Below are 15,884 nucleotides of genomic sequence, written 5' to 3'. Positions count from 1 at the left end.
AGGTATTTTCGAAACCATTATTATAAACGTGCTCTACATGATGGTAATATCACTTTTGTGAAGAAGAAACTCAAATACATAATGATACTATATTTAATGTTTAGTGTATTTTTAATCAAATTACTTAAATTGTATACATTTTTACTACATTATTTATTAGAAAATAATATATATTATGTAAGTAGATACATCGTTTTGTTCAATTCTATTTACACAAAATACAGAAAAGTTATATTCAAAGATTTAGGGCTTAGGCTTTGGGTATAATAACAATTAACATTCATATAGAAATATAACAGCCCTAAATATGTATAAGTTTAAATAGGTACGAGTAAATGTATATACGAAATACGAAAATATACCTAAATAATTATACCTCGTATAAAAATTATATGCATCATGTAGTACCTGTTGAATACTTTCAAATATATCATGTAGGTCAAACAAATAATTATTTGAATTTACTTGTATATTTGCTCAAATTTAATATTATATCTATTATACCAATAAAATTATGCTATCTAAATTGCCATATTATTAATTTTTTTTTTTTTTGTAAAATTGTTATCTTGTTTTATATAAAAATTATCCATCGTATAAAAAGAAATCACTAAGGATAAACTAAATTAAATACTCAACTCTGTAGTGTATTTACTCATTAAATATTATGTATCAAATTGAGTTTTTAGACTTTTAGAAATCATTAATTTTATTAAGGTTTTACAATTATTGTCCAATAATTCACATATTATATTGAAATAAATCAATAAAAAATCTATTAATTAATAATTTCGTTCATATTGAGCAATTAAAAAAAAAGTGTTTATTGTAGAATTCAATTTTAATGTAAATCTTAATTTGATTTAACTTCATGAGTTTTCTTGTTAAATTGTTAGTCTAATAATTTGAATAATTAAGAAAAATTGCATTTATAGTCATTCATCGAATTTTTTTTTATAGATTTGACTTAAATAAATTAAAATAACATGTAATGTTATAGATTTTTAATAATTAAATTAAAATATAATACGAGTATATATACTATTAATATACCTATTATTTTAATAGATTTTTATCATTATATAATTGAGATAAATGGGTTTATGATATTTAAATGCATTTTTATTGATTCATCATGATAAAATATTATTCTGAGTTGTTGTAATTTATCATTTTTTCAGTTAATATAAAATTCAAAATAAAATTGAATAAAATAAATAACGGTGTGCATCGAAATACCTATTATTATCAACCATTTTCAACTGTAATATTATGTATTTATCGATTTAAGCACCTATATACTATGGATCTTATTGTGTTTCGGCACTGTTGTATCCCAATGTTTAAATCTCTATGCCATGGTCACATAGTTGTTATAAAACACTCAGTACATATTGTATACCACCGTGGTGGATTAACATTACAGCATTGCACATAATACACTTGGACAATATTATATAGCACTTCATCTATAAACTGTCGTGTCAATAGGGATTTAACAGTGACCGCTTTATAGAATAACATGAATCAAAAATAAAGAATATGTTTCATAACGGATGTGTGAAAAAAATAATACGATTTCGGATTTACTTTTGTATATACATCACAATACATCTTATTCACCCAAACGTCACCACGAACATAATAGGTAAGATTATATGTACATAACTTTTGTCACTTTACCTACATATTATATTGTCAATATAAGGAATAAGGCGATAATCTTACCTAACCTTACACACAATAATACGTTATACATAATATTGCGTACAAATGCAGTTTCAGTATATAATAACATATATTTAAAATATAATATAGGTATATCATTATAATTCACAATGTATAATATTCGCATCGGTAAAACGTGCGTATTTCGATTATATTTCCAAAATCAAAAAGTCATGTACAAAAGCAATAAAAAAAAAATTCCAACAAACAATGATGATATATAGGTATTATATAATAGGTATACGTTGACAAAAAGGTGTATGGGTGTACATTTTACTTTTTAAGAGCTAAATAATAAAACGTGTCTGTATTGTAAATAAATTAATGACGGAATTGGCGCATGTATTTTGTATATTATTACTATTTACTGTTGTTATTATGATATTAATATATATTATTGTTATGTATACAGTGACGTTGTCGTCGGCTATACATGATTATAGCGTGGTTTAGCGGTTAGCATGTTGAACGGTTTTCGTTGTTCTCTGCGAGTAAAGCACTTGACAAATAATTATTACGGCCGAGTTCGCAGATTATTATAAAAGCAATAATATTATAACTACAAGTATTCACGACAAAACGCAATGGCTACGTTTGCACAATGTAGCCCGTCGGTATTTTGATATATTGTCGTGTTTTTTATGTGGTGAAAAAACATTTTGACCTGCGTCCTGCGATAATATAATAATTGACATTATATAGTATATATAATATTATATTGCATTAGCGCATAGTATGTATATATATTAGTATAACGCAAGAATGTATAATATCTTGTCTGCTACATAAAGTTAAGTATGAAAGTATGTGAATTACAAACATTCACGTATGTATCTTATATTATAATTTAAAATATTTTTTTTTTCGTAAATACGTTTATAATTTATTTAATTATATATTTTAGTATGATAAATTGAAGATAAAAAATCATTATTTTATTTTAATCAAAATATACAATAATCCTATGCATAAAAAATTCATCCCTTAATAAAATATGTATCGTGTAAAAATGTAAATTTTATCATCATACATTCATATACCAATTTCATAACATTATCCCCATTTAAAATTACCTATTTGGTTATTTTACATTATTTTAATAAATTGATATTTAAATTATTCTATTGAATAAAACGATAAAAATATGATCAGCTGATACAAAACTACCATCACAACTGAAATTAGTCACTACGTATTACTACTAATAGGTATTATTATTTTTTTTGTATATTATGGAATACCATAATATTATATTTAAGTTCGAATCAACATAATTTATTTTTTTTTTCAAATATTTTATAGTGAGTAATTCTATACATATAAAATGCGTGAAAATTAAAAAGCAATAATCTTAAAAATACATTTTATAAAATATTACTTTTATACAGTTTTATGTCGTTAATAGTATTATACAGCTCTTATATAAATTATATAATATATCGAACTATGTAGGATGTTTGTAATAATATGTCGGTCAATCAACCCACATAAAAATCGCATTGGATATAACAAATCGTTGTCAATGATGTATTTTTAGGCGTTGACATTACAACTGTAAGTGATTTATAGACAAAAGCGCGCATTCCGTTCAAAGTTTTAACGTTGGTTAAAAAATCATTATTGGATGGGTGACCAGTATATAGAACACTCGTGTTATATTTTATTTAATATCCTGTGGAGCGTATGTCGGGCATAACTACAACACCCCCTTGCAAAAAATTGAGCACATGTTATATAGTGAGAACCGTAATATCAAATAAATTATTTTTTACACAAAACAAAACAAACTTCTCGAGTGTGTAAATGTGTAGTATTGCATTTTTCCGTCCTCCGTATCGCATCGCAATATTCGGAAATTCGCCGACAAAAGAGCTCATACACAACTCGTTCGCAGAACATAAAACATCGTATCCGCAATATTCGAGAGTAAATACCGAATTTTTTTTCGTCCAGCAGTAAACCACAATGGCCGGGCGTTAATAATACTTGTATTACAATTTGTGTTTCTCGTAAATATATATATATATTTTAACCCCGGCAATAAAACTGTTTTTAATAGCTTGTCGGCGGCTTACACTCTCTCTCCCCCGGTCAGACTCATTTTTTTATGTTTGCTATTAAACGTCGTAGATTAATAATATTTTTAGATTATACGATTATCAGAAACATGTCGTTTAAATCACCGGAGAGGCTCTCTGCGTGCACGGTGGCCCTCTCAACATGTAATACAGCTGCTATATAGTGCAGCGCGGCAAACGATATTTCCTAAGTCATAAAATTATTCGTCCGCGTTATACCACGACGACTGACGGTTCAGATTTTTAACTGGGCATTAAGTTATTTTTTTACTATTATTATTATATTTTTGCACAATTGTTCAAAATTTTCAAACTCGAGATATAAAACGCGCAATCAACAAAATAATTGGTTTCAGATCATAAAAGAAAAAAGAAAAACCAGATGACTGATGACTCTGCAAAATGTAATAGGCCTATGTATATAATTTGGGGTAGGTAGGTAAGACATTATACGGTCGAGACAAACGATGATAGGTAATAAAATAAAATGTGTAAACCTAGGTATAGGTATCTCTAGCACAGGCAACTAAAACATCATATTAAATTTGTAATCTGTGATTTCACAATAATATTATGATTATAATTTCCAAACAACGTGTATTTATGATAATTTGCTTGAAAACTAAAACTATATTAATAATAAATAGCAATTAACTTCAAGACCTTCAAATAATAATAAAATATAATCATCCCTGCAATATCATTTCTGTTTCAACGACGTACTCGTATTATAATAACATTTATTTATGTGTGTTTGCGCTGTGTATATACCTATATACCTTATATATAGGTTGTATAAAATATTATGTAGGTATATACATAGATATAAACGTGTGCCAACTGCTTCAGTGTTTATTGTACAGCGATTAAAATATTATAATTGTTGTAAGTATTTTCTCGGTCTCTATGGTATAGTACACGACTACACACGTATGATATATGTATAAGCTCTTGGTGATTCGGTACGGTCGATATACGCGTGGTGAATAAAAAAAAATTAAAAAATAATAATAAGAGAGCGAGACAGAGCGGGACGCGTACAGAAACGTGTATATGACGGCGCACCACCAAACGTAATAATATAATAATATTACAGTTAGAGAGAGTCCGAGTCGAGTCCCACGTCGGTATAAAAAATTTTCGATTTGATTAAAAACATAGTAATAATAAAATCGAGAACGATCCGCTTTTATACATAATAATATAATAATATTATGCGCACGGGTATAATAAAAACACAGTTTAGCCAATAAATCAAAAACCTTTTATCTTTCTCGATATGCGGGCAATTACGATCTCTCCAGGGTTCCTTTATGATGCGATATGATACCTGCGTCAACGTTGCCGTGTTTAATATTAAACACAGGATTACATTTAATACGGTTATAATTTATTGTGATAAAATACACAAGGAATTGAGTTTTTAAACGTTTAATGTATCGAGTTAAAATAATAATAATTATAATGTCGAATGCGATAATATTAAAACTGCGTTCGAATCGTATATTGGAATTAGAAGTGAAAAATAGTTAACACATCAGTACAATATAATATATGTTATATTTCATCTTGCCATCTGTATATTAAATTGAAAAATCATAATACCGGCCGTCACCGTTTCGAAATATTGTTAATAGCTTATTTATCGAATATGAAAACGAAAATAAATTGATGTATGTACAAAAATAATAATACAAAAACACACTGCCATTATAATGCATACCGTTGTGAATAATGTAATCTTGCAATAATACAAAACATACACAGATAGTAGCTATTAAGTATAATACAGATATAAAGTTAATATTTATATACGCAGTGATTACATCAGGCCGCAAACGTGATTGAATCACTGTAACTGTTGCCGGCCGGCCGGCCGAATGTCGTTCACAGTGTTCATACCGAAATGATCATCTGATTTGATTTTATACGGCCATCGAATCACTCCATTCACTCCTATGGTCCGATCGAATGATATAAGTTCACGACCATGGCCTAGTGAAAACACACCTTAGAAATAACTGTTTTGTAAATTAAAAACGTCTTAGTGGTTTTATAATATTTTGCATTAGTTATTTTAATATTTAAAACGACGAAATAACTAGCTAATATTTTATGGTATACCTATAACTATTAGTAGGTATCTACTCATATCGTAACAATGAAAATGCCTTTAAACTTCGTTTTTTTATTTAAACACAAAATAATCCAAAATCATTAAAACATACACATATAATTATAAGATTTACGCGAATTTCGCGAATACATTATATATTTTATGACGGTAATCCATGGCTCGTTCACTCTTGTACAAACAAGCCAATTAAATTTGACGTCATCAAAAATATAACAAACACATAATATAGTATATCAGTACATTAAATTTAAGGATTTTATCGAATGATTTACTAGACTACTGGGCGCATAATATGCGGAAGTGTTACAGACAGTATTTATAAGGTACCAAAACGACGAAATATATTTGTGTTTAAAAATCGGTTTTTGTTTCGTATATGACTCCGTGAAAATCGCTAATGGCGTTAGCCGCGCTTACGCCCAGCTTACACTGTAATCGTCGACTCGGAACCAGACTAATGATAATGCGTATTAAAATCAAATGTATCCGTCTCGTACGACAGAACACGTGGCCAACACATTTTTTTTTGTATTGCTGCAGCGAGACCGGTGGTGTTTGTTGATGCCAAAACCCAGACGGCCAAGGTTTTTGGTAATGATTTTTGCCTAGTGGTTTATAAACTAGCTGCAATATATAACACAACGCATATCATCCAATAATATTATTATAATACCTTATAAAAATGCAAATGTTATTATATTTTTAACAATATTTCTGCAATGCTAAGAGACCGTATCAGTTATTCGTGTAAATTATTTATTTTATTTTTTTTTATTCACAATATAATAGGAATTATTTATATAGTATTTATATATGACACAACCAGTAATAAGTAGTCTAATATAAACATTTTAAGATTGTCTATTTGTCTGTTCAAAAATTATTTATATCGAGGTTTATAGAGAACAAGGAAATGTTTTGACTAAAAAAAGAAAATTGTTTCAATATTTTCTACTATAATAATTACCTAGTTATGTTAAACGTTAAAAAATTATAATAATATATCAAATCCATGACTTGGATGTTTATTCGATAAGGAACATGTATTAATATACGTCAGTAAAAATCTTAGAAACCCGCCACAGATATGATGATCTACGCGTATGCTTACATACGACCCCGGGTCCGGTATAGAGGTACATCTACAGTTAAGTAATATATTATATACGTACATAGATAAAGACTATGGGTATCGTGTTATTATATTATTATCTCAATGTAGTCGATTATTATTTATTTAGCCTTGAAAATGGATTTCGTTTTTGGTGTGAGTTTATTATTATTTACGTTTGAATAATAATTGTATAACAATATAATATATATTATATAGGTACGTAAATAAAGCGTTATAGGTATATAGGAAAAAAAATATCGATTCTCTTTCAATTTATTTGCTTAGCAGGCGGAAGAGGGGAGAGCGTTTATAATAACACTGTGATACAGATAAGAATGATAAAATATAGTAATAACACCATGATATAACATAACCAATCGTTCCCGTATATATATATATATATACACATTATAATAATCATTTCATCATTAGAATAAGATATATGAATATATATATATATATATATATATATATATACATGTATATAACGTATCCAACGCGTAAATATCACTTTTAATGTCGTGTGAATGTATACATGTGTTATTACCTGTATATACATATATATATATATACTATATTGTTGTATGGATGTGGGATATATCAAAAGGATCGCAGACGACCGAGTAAACAACACCGCGGCGCGCGTTGTCATCGGTATACACACACCGCACAGTACGCACACCATCACGGCCCCGAAGAAATGATTTAATACGTCACAACGATTGTGTCGCGTATTGAATATCTGTTCGTTCATTATATATATATATACATATTATATTATAATAACGTCAAGAGACACCGGTCCTATATGGGTACATCATACATATGTGTATATGTAGTAAGACTTATATCCCGTTGTTTACCTCGCGACTGCAGTGTATTATAAAACGTATATATATATAATACTTATATAGCATATACCTGTATACTCTTCGCCGGTAATATATTATTATTATTTGCTCCCTCTCGGTCCTTTTGATTGGACATTTCGCCGCTAAAAGCCATTCCGATAAATAAAAAATCGGGCGTGTGTGTATATTATGCCCACACGTTGTGTGTACACACATAATATAATAATAATAATAATAATAATAATAATACTGCGCGTGTAATAACACCACGACCGCGATGCACATTATACCATCGTATACATAGAATATGATGTGTGTGTGTGCACGCGGGCAAACATCGAGTCACCTTCCGTCTCATCCGTCGCCGTCGTCCTGCACACACGACGTGCACCACACCCATCGGCCGGGGCGTCCGCGGCATAGACGAATATTGTGTACAGTGTGTATAATATTAAAATATATAATATAGAGAGGTACGAGTAAATATTTGTCTTGTATGCGGAGCGGGCGGTAACGGGAATGCCGAGCGATCGTGTTTTTACTAAATTTTAATAATAATTAAACGACGCGACCGCAATGACTTGTCGGCCGACACCGCGCCGCACGTCCGCGCGCACGTACAGCGTCTCCGGTCCCGGTCCTTCGTCCTGTATGTATAGGTACGTACTATATTGCCGCGTGGAATATAATTATGTTATTATTGTTAAACTATTTTTTTAGTGGGTTCAGATGACGTCGATCCAACTCGACAAGGTATATATTTTAAACGTATCTATATCGTATGATTTTAGATGAACAGCATGCGTATGTATATTCTCTAGTTTAAGTCAACGAAAAATAGCGAAGTAGACGCGTTTGGCATCATACAGACGTCATATTATCATTTAATCATTATAAGTACAATTTAAAACAGTATAGTGGCGCAGTACATTGGGTAATGATCAATATCTATATTCCTGAATTATACACAGCTATTTATAATCGCCAAAAACGGACAAGCGCGATTTTTAATACAATTATATCTGCGCGTAGCGATTCACATTTATGACAGGCGATGATATACTAGAATAGGTACCTATTGTGTTAAAATTTTAATACAATTATTTAGTCATTTAAAAAACTTAAGTTCGCATGTACAAGTGATGGTTATATATTATATAACTCATCACAGTAAAACTACATACATTTAAAAAATCATTCACTTGCAATTATATCAATGATTTTCTAATGTGACAAACAGTTTTGGTTTTTTGTTGACTAACTAGAATAACATGATATCTTTTTTTTAATAAATATCATTATTTTTTAAATGTATTACCAAATACCAACGAGTATAATGAGTGCATATATACGCAAGTTATGGTTTGAATGTTTGCTGACAATTTTAATATCGTTCTTCATCATACATTTCACAACTTCATCAATGACGAGGCTATAATATCAACACGAAAACTACGCGTTTCCAATATTATTACTTGTAGATAAATAACATTTAGGTATTTATTATTATTATTTGTAATCCGATTTCTGTCTCTGGCGCAGTATCCACGTGGTACTGCAGTAAAAACGTGCGAGCATATATAATTAGCTGCAGGTGACGGTCAATAAGGAGACACTGTTATATACAATACGTACCATAATGACCGCTGTAGCTGGTATATCCAAAACAATCGTTGCTTTTCTTATTTGTTTTTTAAATTGTTTTATACATGTCCCCGCATGACCTTTTCAAAATATTTTAATGCGTTGGATTTATTAACATAATATACTGACAGGCGGTATATTATACATAGCTGCACTGTTCTTTATTTGTGTACTGCCTTCGTATTATATCGATAAATATGATGATATGATATCATAAGATATGGGATGACTTGTCATACATTCTAACTCACGTGTTTCCTATCTGATTATATTCAGATTATTCAATTTTTAAATAATACTTTACTACAATATTTTAACAATATTTTTTAAATGATTATAATCAAAAATGTTAGAATTTTGTACAATAGTATAAAAAGTATTACAGGTACTAACTTTAAATATTTCTTTTTTTTATGTGTTGTAAGTCAATTTTAACTTATATTATTTGCCAACAAATATAATTACCTATTATATAATTTTCTTATATATATTTCATCAATTTTCATGTTTTAAATGTTAAGAGAAAAAACAAAATATTATTAACTGACATGTGAAAATAAATTCGCCTCCTGAAAAATGATATTCATCCTTTTAACAAAACAGCATAAATTTATTAATGGAGATGTAACTTATGTATATTATTTGTGTATACCTAAAAAGGTATATTACAGGAGTCATTGTCGCCGCGTGAAGCGTTGCTGGCGACTGTTGTTAATAAAATAGTGATAAACCCTAAACAAGACACGTTGACACGTGTTTATATACATGCTGCATATTTTATATATATATATATAAGTAGATACATCTAAAATAATATAGTATGAGTATTTTAAATATTAGGACGTAACACGTAAAGGGTTGTTCAGGGATATTGTCTGTCAAGTCGAAAAAAAATATTCTTTAATGGTATTTGTTTTTTTTACGTTTTATTTAATATCAATATATTTATTTAATTATAATATTATTTAATATTTTAATATTTACCAAGAAGGATTAAAGATTTTCTTATATCTATAAGAACGCGCTAAAAGTTAAATACCTTATTCTAGACAACGCATTAGCACAATAATATTGTACCAAAAGGTTATAGGTATACCAAACTATTATAGTTCTTAAAATAAATAACATATGTAACTGTGTAAAAAAAAAAAAAGAACGATATTATAGTAAACACATCATAATATGATGTATAGGTATATGATTAAGAGAATAAAGATAAAAAATTATATTCACGCCTATATGAATTAGATTTTATACCTATAAATATTAAAAAAGATCATTTGAATATAGAAACATATTTTATTGGATCCTATATAATTATAACGTGTGGTTGTAGAATGCAGTTTGTAACAGCATTTCTGGCGGAATCGTAGGCCCACGGGTATACTGACAGAGTATTTAGAGGGTATAGTGTCTTCTGTATACCTCATACCTATATCAATTTATCCATATTTGTGGGGTATGTGATACTTACCTATAATATGCGTATTTATAACCTGTGTGGTTATAACAATATGATATATCTACGTTTTATATGAGTATCATATTATAACGCTTTTATACTATCATTATTGTAAGGTATATTATATTATCGTTGTTTATATCGCGGTGTGTCATCGCAGTATTCCCCTTCACAGCGGCTCGGCGGTCGGATGAGGTAAGGTAGATAATATATAAAACGGGCGTGTTTTAATTCGATCAGACGACGGACCAATGGGAACGGTCCAATGGAGAGAATTATATTGTCTTATAACAGTATATGCATTCGAATGATTTAAGTATAGTATAGATTCAAATATTAAAATTTAATAACAAATAGATAAATATATGTATTTTAATTGAAGGGCTCGTTGTATGTGTATGTTCATTATAATATATAATATAATATTAGAGATTTATTTAGAGCGAATACGTACAAACACAGGTACGTATTTTATAATAATTTCTATAACCATCATTATAGTCTATACGAATATTTATAAATGATAAACAGTGTATAGGTATTTAAAGCAGTAGTGCTGGTGTGAAATATGGTGGGGGGAGGGGCAATAAGCGAATGCCTTCTTAACACTATTTTCAAGAGTTCGGATTTGATTTCATAATTTTATCTGTGTATATATAACGATACAATTGGTTAAATTAACATTGAATGAAATAAAAAAAGTTGCTGCGATTTACAGATAGCGGAGGGATCCATCTTATTTCGTATCAATAAGACTCGAAAATCTAAGAGTATACAAGACTAAAAACACATCTTTCCTTATCGCTCAACTTTTGGATTCGCTAAAGGCTATTATACTAATAACATATATTATATATAATATTAGGATTATAAATTATATTATGCATATGTAATATATTGTACATTATCATCTGTTATAACTTTACGCGTTTGTATTTTACCGTGATGCATAATGTTTATTAATAATCATTATTATACCTATAGACATCCTATACGCATTCTACATAATGTGGTAAAATGTATTATATCAGGTTAAAGTAATATATAGCCACATAATAAAAAAATTACATAAATTTACTATCTATTTATACTGTCATATATTTATATTATTATATAGGTAGATAATATTATTTTATGTGCACCTTTCCATAATACCGAGAAACGTGAAATTAAAACCGTACCTGAAAATATATTATGTAGTTACACAGAATCGTAAAAATTTGTATATTCGGAGAAATTGAACGACTACTGTTGTAGATGTTTGCGGGTGTATAGAAAAAAATTTATTTCAATTGTTATTTTTCTGCAAAGACCTTTACGTAAAATTTCGATTTTTAAATTATATGCTGTTAATTATTATCGTGCTTGTCAAACGTATGCATAATATTTGTTACGTACTCTGCTATATTATCATGTGCAATTAAATACTGCAATAGTACATATATATATATATATATATTTATGTATTTTAGACTTACTTGATCTGATGAATTTATTATTATAGTTTTAAAATTAAGTATTTTGTTTTTGAAGACATTTTATATACTAATTAATCATACATATCAAAATTATCAAAAAAATAAAATAAATTAGGGGGAAACGGACAATTTTTACAAGATTATTCTTACCATCAGTTTTTAGCAAATACAATCGTTTTTTGCTGTATTTTAAAATCAATAACCGTATAAATACGTAGATAGTTCAACAAATATATTATTTATTAGCATTTTTCGTCCATAATTATATATAATTATTGAAATATTTTGGGTATTTTTATGCTACATTTATAGACTTTAAACAGTTTTTGCGATAAAAAAAAAAAAATAATCTAGGTTAAAAAGCACGCAGAAAATTCAATAAAAGGTTCTTCGGTTTCTTGTAAATAATGTTCTTACTAAAATTAAAAAAAAAAATTTAACATGATAATATCATAATGTGTACGTCGTGCGAATGATTATTTTTTATCCCTTTTCGTTTTTATTACAAATAACTGTGCGTAGTTTTATATGTAATACGCCTACACCATTACAATAATATACACGGCGTAAATACTACACATAGCATATATATAATGCACTTTATATATTATATACCTAAGAATGCAATTAATATATAATAACGTGATGGCGCGCAAATACCGACCGACCGACCCCCCGTACGTGAACGTTTGCGAGGAGAGCTCTAATTTCATTCTATAAACGATTCCGACAATCCAGCCGTACTATATAAAATGTTATGTTATTATGCATACATATTATATAGTGCGCATGTATAGTTATTATATATATATATATATATATTCACATTATAATATTGTGTAGAACGACGCACGCAGCGCACCGCAGTCCTTATAATTATAAGTCGTAAAAAAGCCGGTGAACGCAGAGCCATATAAAATATATACATGCATATAATAGGCATTGCTGTGGTCTATATGTATATATATATATATATGTGTGTGTGTGTGTAAGAGTGAACATTATATTATTGGTCCTGTGCGTATATTATGTGTATAACCCCTCTAAAAATAATATAGATATAGCTACTATATGGATAAACGTGCAGCGTAAAAAATTATAGAATTTGATTATTTTTACATACATATATTATATATATATGTATGTGTGTGTGTGTATATTATATAGCTTCTGCTGTTATAGTGTATACTTGATTTTATGCAGTTATATTGTTATTATATCCACCATAAAAGTATAATAGTTATATTATTTATAATATATAGGCATTTTTTGTTATTGTTGTTCGTGTATAATATATGCACCTATATACTGTTCAATCATCTTATCAACGAATAAGCCACTTATTGTACTATGTTATAATCATACTTTCACCCTTATTATTATCATAGTATATTATTTGATATAAAATCTTATATTCATAAATACTCTATAATAATTTTAATTTTTGTAAGAACTAAGAGTGCTGTAAGTCTTTTAGTCAATTTAAATATTCCAAAAATATGAGATTGTACGAATAATACATTATTAAAAAGAATGAAATTAGGGAGGTGAGCATGCTTAGTAAATCAATGTTATATTATATACAGTTACGAGGTGGAAAAATTATCACCCCTAATTACCAAACATATACGTACTCACCTGCGGCGCCAGCTACTGTATGTATATTCACTGTATAATCCACTTATCAAATAAAGTCGGATATTGTAGATAGGTATATTATAGTAACTTTTGAGGGAGATGTGAATACTTGTTGTATATGCTATTACAAAGATAATTTTTACTAATCGATTTAAGATATTATTATCATGTAAGGCAAATCTGAAATAAAAATTTATACTATACATATATATCTCCTATTCCCGAATAAATATTATGCTAAAATGGCTAGTACAATTTATAAACTCGAATATTTGAGTAGAACTATATGTATGTATAATAAATTATATGAATTCCACAGTTATACGCTCGTCATACACAATTTCAATAATTGTATGTATCGTGATTTTCAGGGACTCCGATAAGCCGACTACCCATCATGGCTAAACGTGTGTTGGACCTGTACACGCTGTACAAACTGGTCGTACAAAGAGGAGGAATTGTGGCGGTCATCACTAAAAAATTGTGGCAAGAGATAATTCGAGGCTTGGGCTTACCTCCGTCCATCACCAGCGCGGCTTTCACGTTGAGAACTCAGTATGTATTTATAATAAATAATATAATAACATACCTATATAATTCAAACGACATTGTATTGTATCACATTATAACGCGTGCGAATGGTACATTATTTAAAACTATAGTGCATCACTTTTCAAGTGGCAATTGCCCGGCATATTATTATGTTGTACTATACTGTACTAACTGTTTATGAGACGTATTATTTATTATTACAAATTGATAGGAAAGTCAGCACAATATTATAACATAGCTATTGGCTTAGCTGTACGATTCCACGAAACGTATTCTATTGCACGTATAGGTATAGCACAACATATCAAAAAGCACTAAGCAACTCCTATATTTAAGTACAATTTTTTTCCCATCATAATCTATTGTTTTATATAAACTATAATACACATTTGCATTTTTGTGTACTTTGGGTCGCTTATGAAATTAACTATGATTTTTAAAACCTAAATGTATATTACAAACGTTGAATACACATAATATCGTAAATTTACTGTCATTTGTTTCGTCAAATCGTAGTGGATACGCATAATTCACATTTTATAATATATATATATAGGAAACGAGTGAAGTACCTATATATGTTGACCGAAATCTACTAAGAGTCATCAAAGGAGCGAGATTTTTACATACATATACGTAGAATTTGAAATGACTCGTGTTTTTATACTACGCGTGTTATTAATAGTTTGAAAATGCACTACCCTATAATATTTAGAGACGAGAATAAATTAATGATTGTGCTCTAGTATTTTTTAATATTTTTGTTTTAATACAAGAAACATATATATATATATATATATATATCTTGAAAAATTTAAATTAAACTTAAAAATTGTTTAGTAATATTTTTTTTTACTTTATTTATAGAAATATTTATACGAGCAATACATAGCGTATGTGCAATACCTTTTATATATAAAATATAAATAGATTTTAACAAGTGGAAAGTATATCTATATACTATAACTGTACACTCGTATATAATATTAAAATACACTTATTAAAGCAATAAAAAATACAAACTGAATCATGTGTAATATAATAAATGTCTACCGAAGAATAAGGTTTGATTCAAATATGTATTGCAAAACATCCCAATATGGTTTGACTCTTGACCGGTGTTACAACAATATTTAATATACCTACTTATCAGTAGTTATACCATGGTATTAAAGATTGTTTATATACCGTAAATAGTACAG

The 15,884-nt window shown here is 28.5% G+C and overlaps 1 protein-coding gene across 1 annotated transcript in view; it reads left to right on the top strand.

Annotated features, from left to right (window-relative positions):
• The window catches only part of LOC113547765 (protein dead ringer homolog), a 68,075-nt gene that overhangs the window by 42,621 nt on the left and 9,570 nt on the right, over window positions 1–15,884 (top strand). Inside the window, exon 5 of the mRNA XM_026948248.1 lies at window positions 14,502–14,685. Within this exon, the coding sequence (XP_026804049.1) occupies window positions 14,502–14,685 (184 nt within the window). The remainder of the gene's footprint in view (window positions 1–14,501; window positions 14,686–15,884) is intronic.

This window comes from Rhopalosiphum maidis, chromosome 4 (assembly GCF_003676215.2).
Source record: "Rhopalosiphum maidis isolate BTI-1 chromosome 4, ASM367621v3, whole genome shotgun sequence".
Classification (NCBI taxonomy): domain Eukaryota; kingdom Metazoa; phylum Arthropoda; class Insecta; order Hemiptera; family Aphididae; genus Rhopalosiphum; species Rhopalosiphum maidis.
Note: the sequence above shows the minus strand (reverse complement) of the source record. Positions and strands in the feature narration are given on the sequence as shown.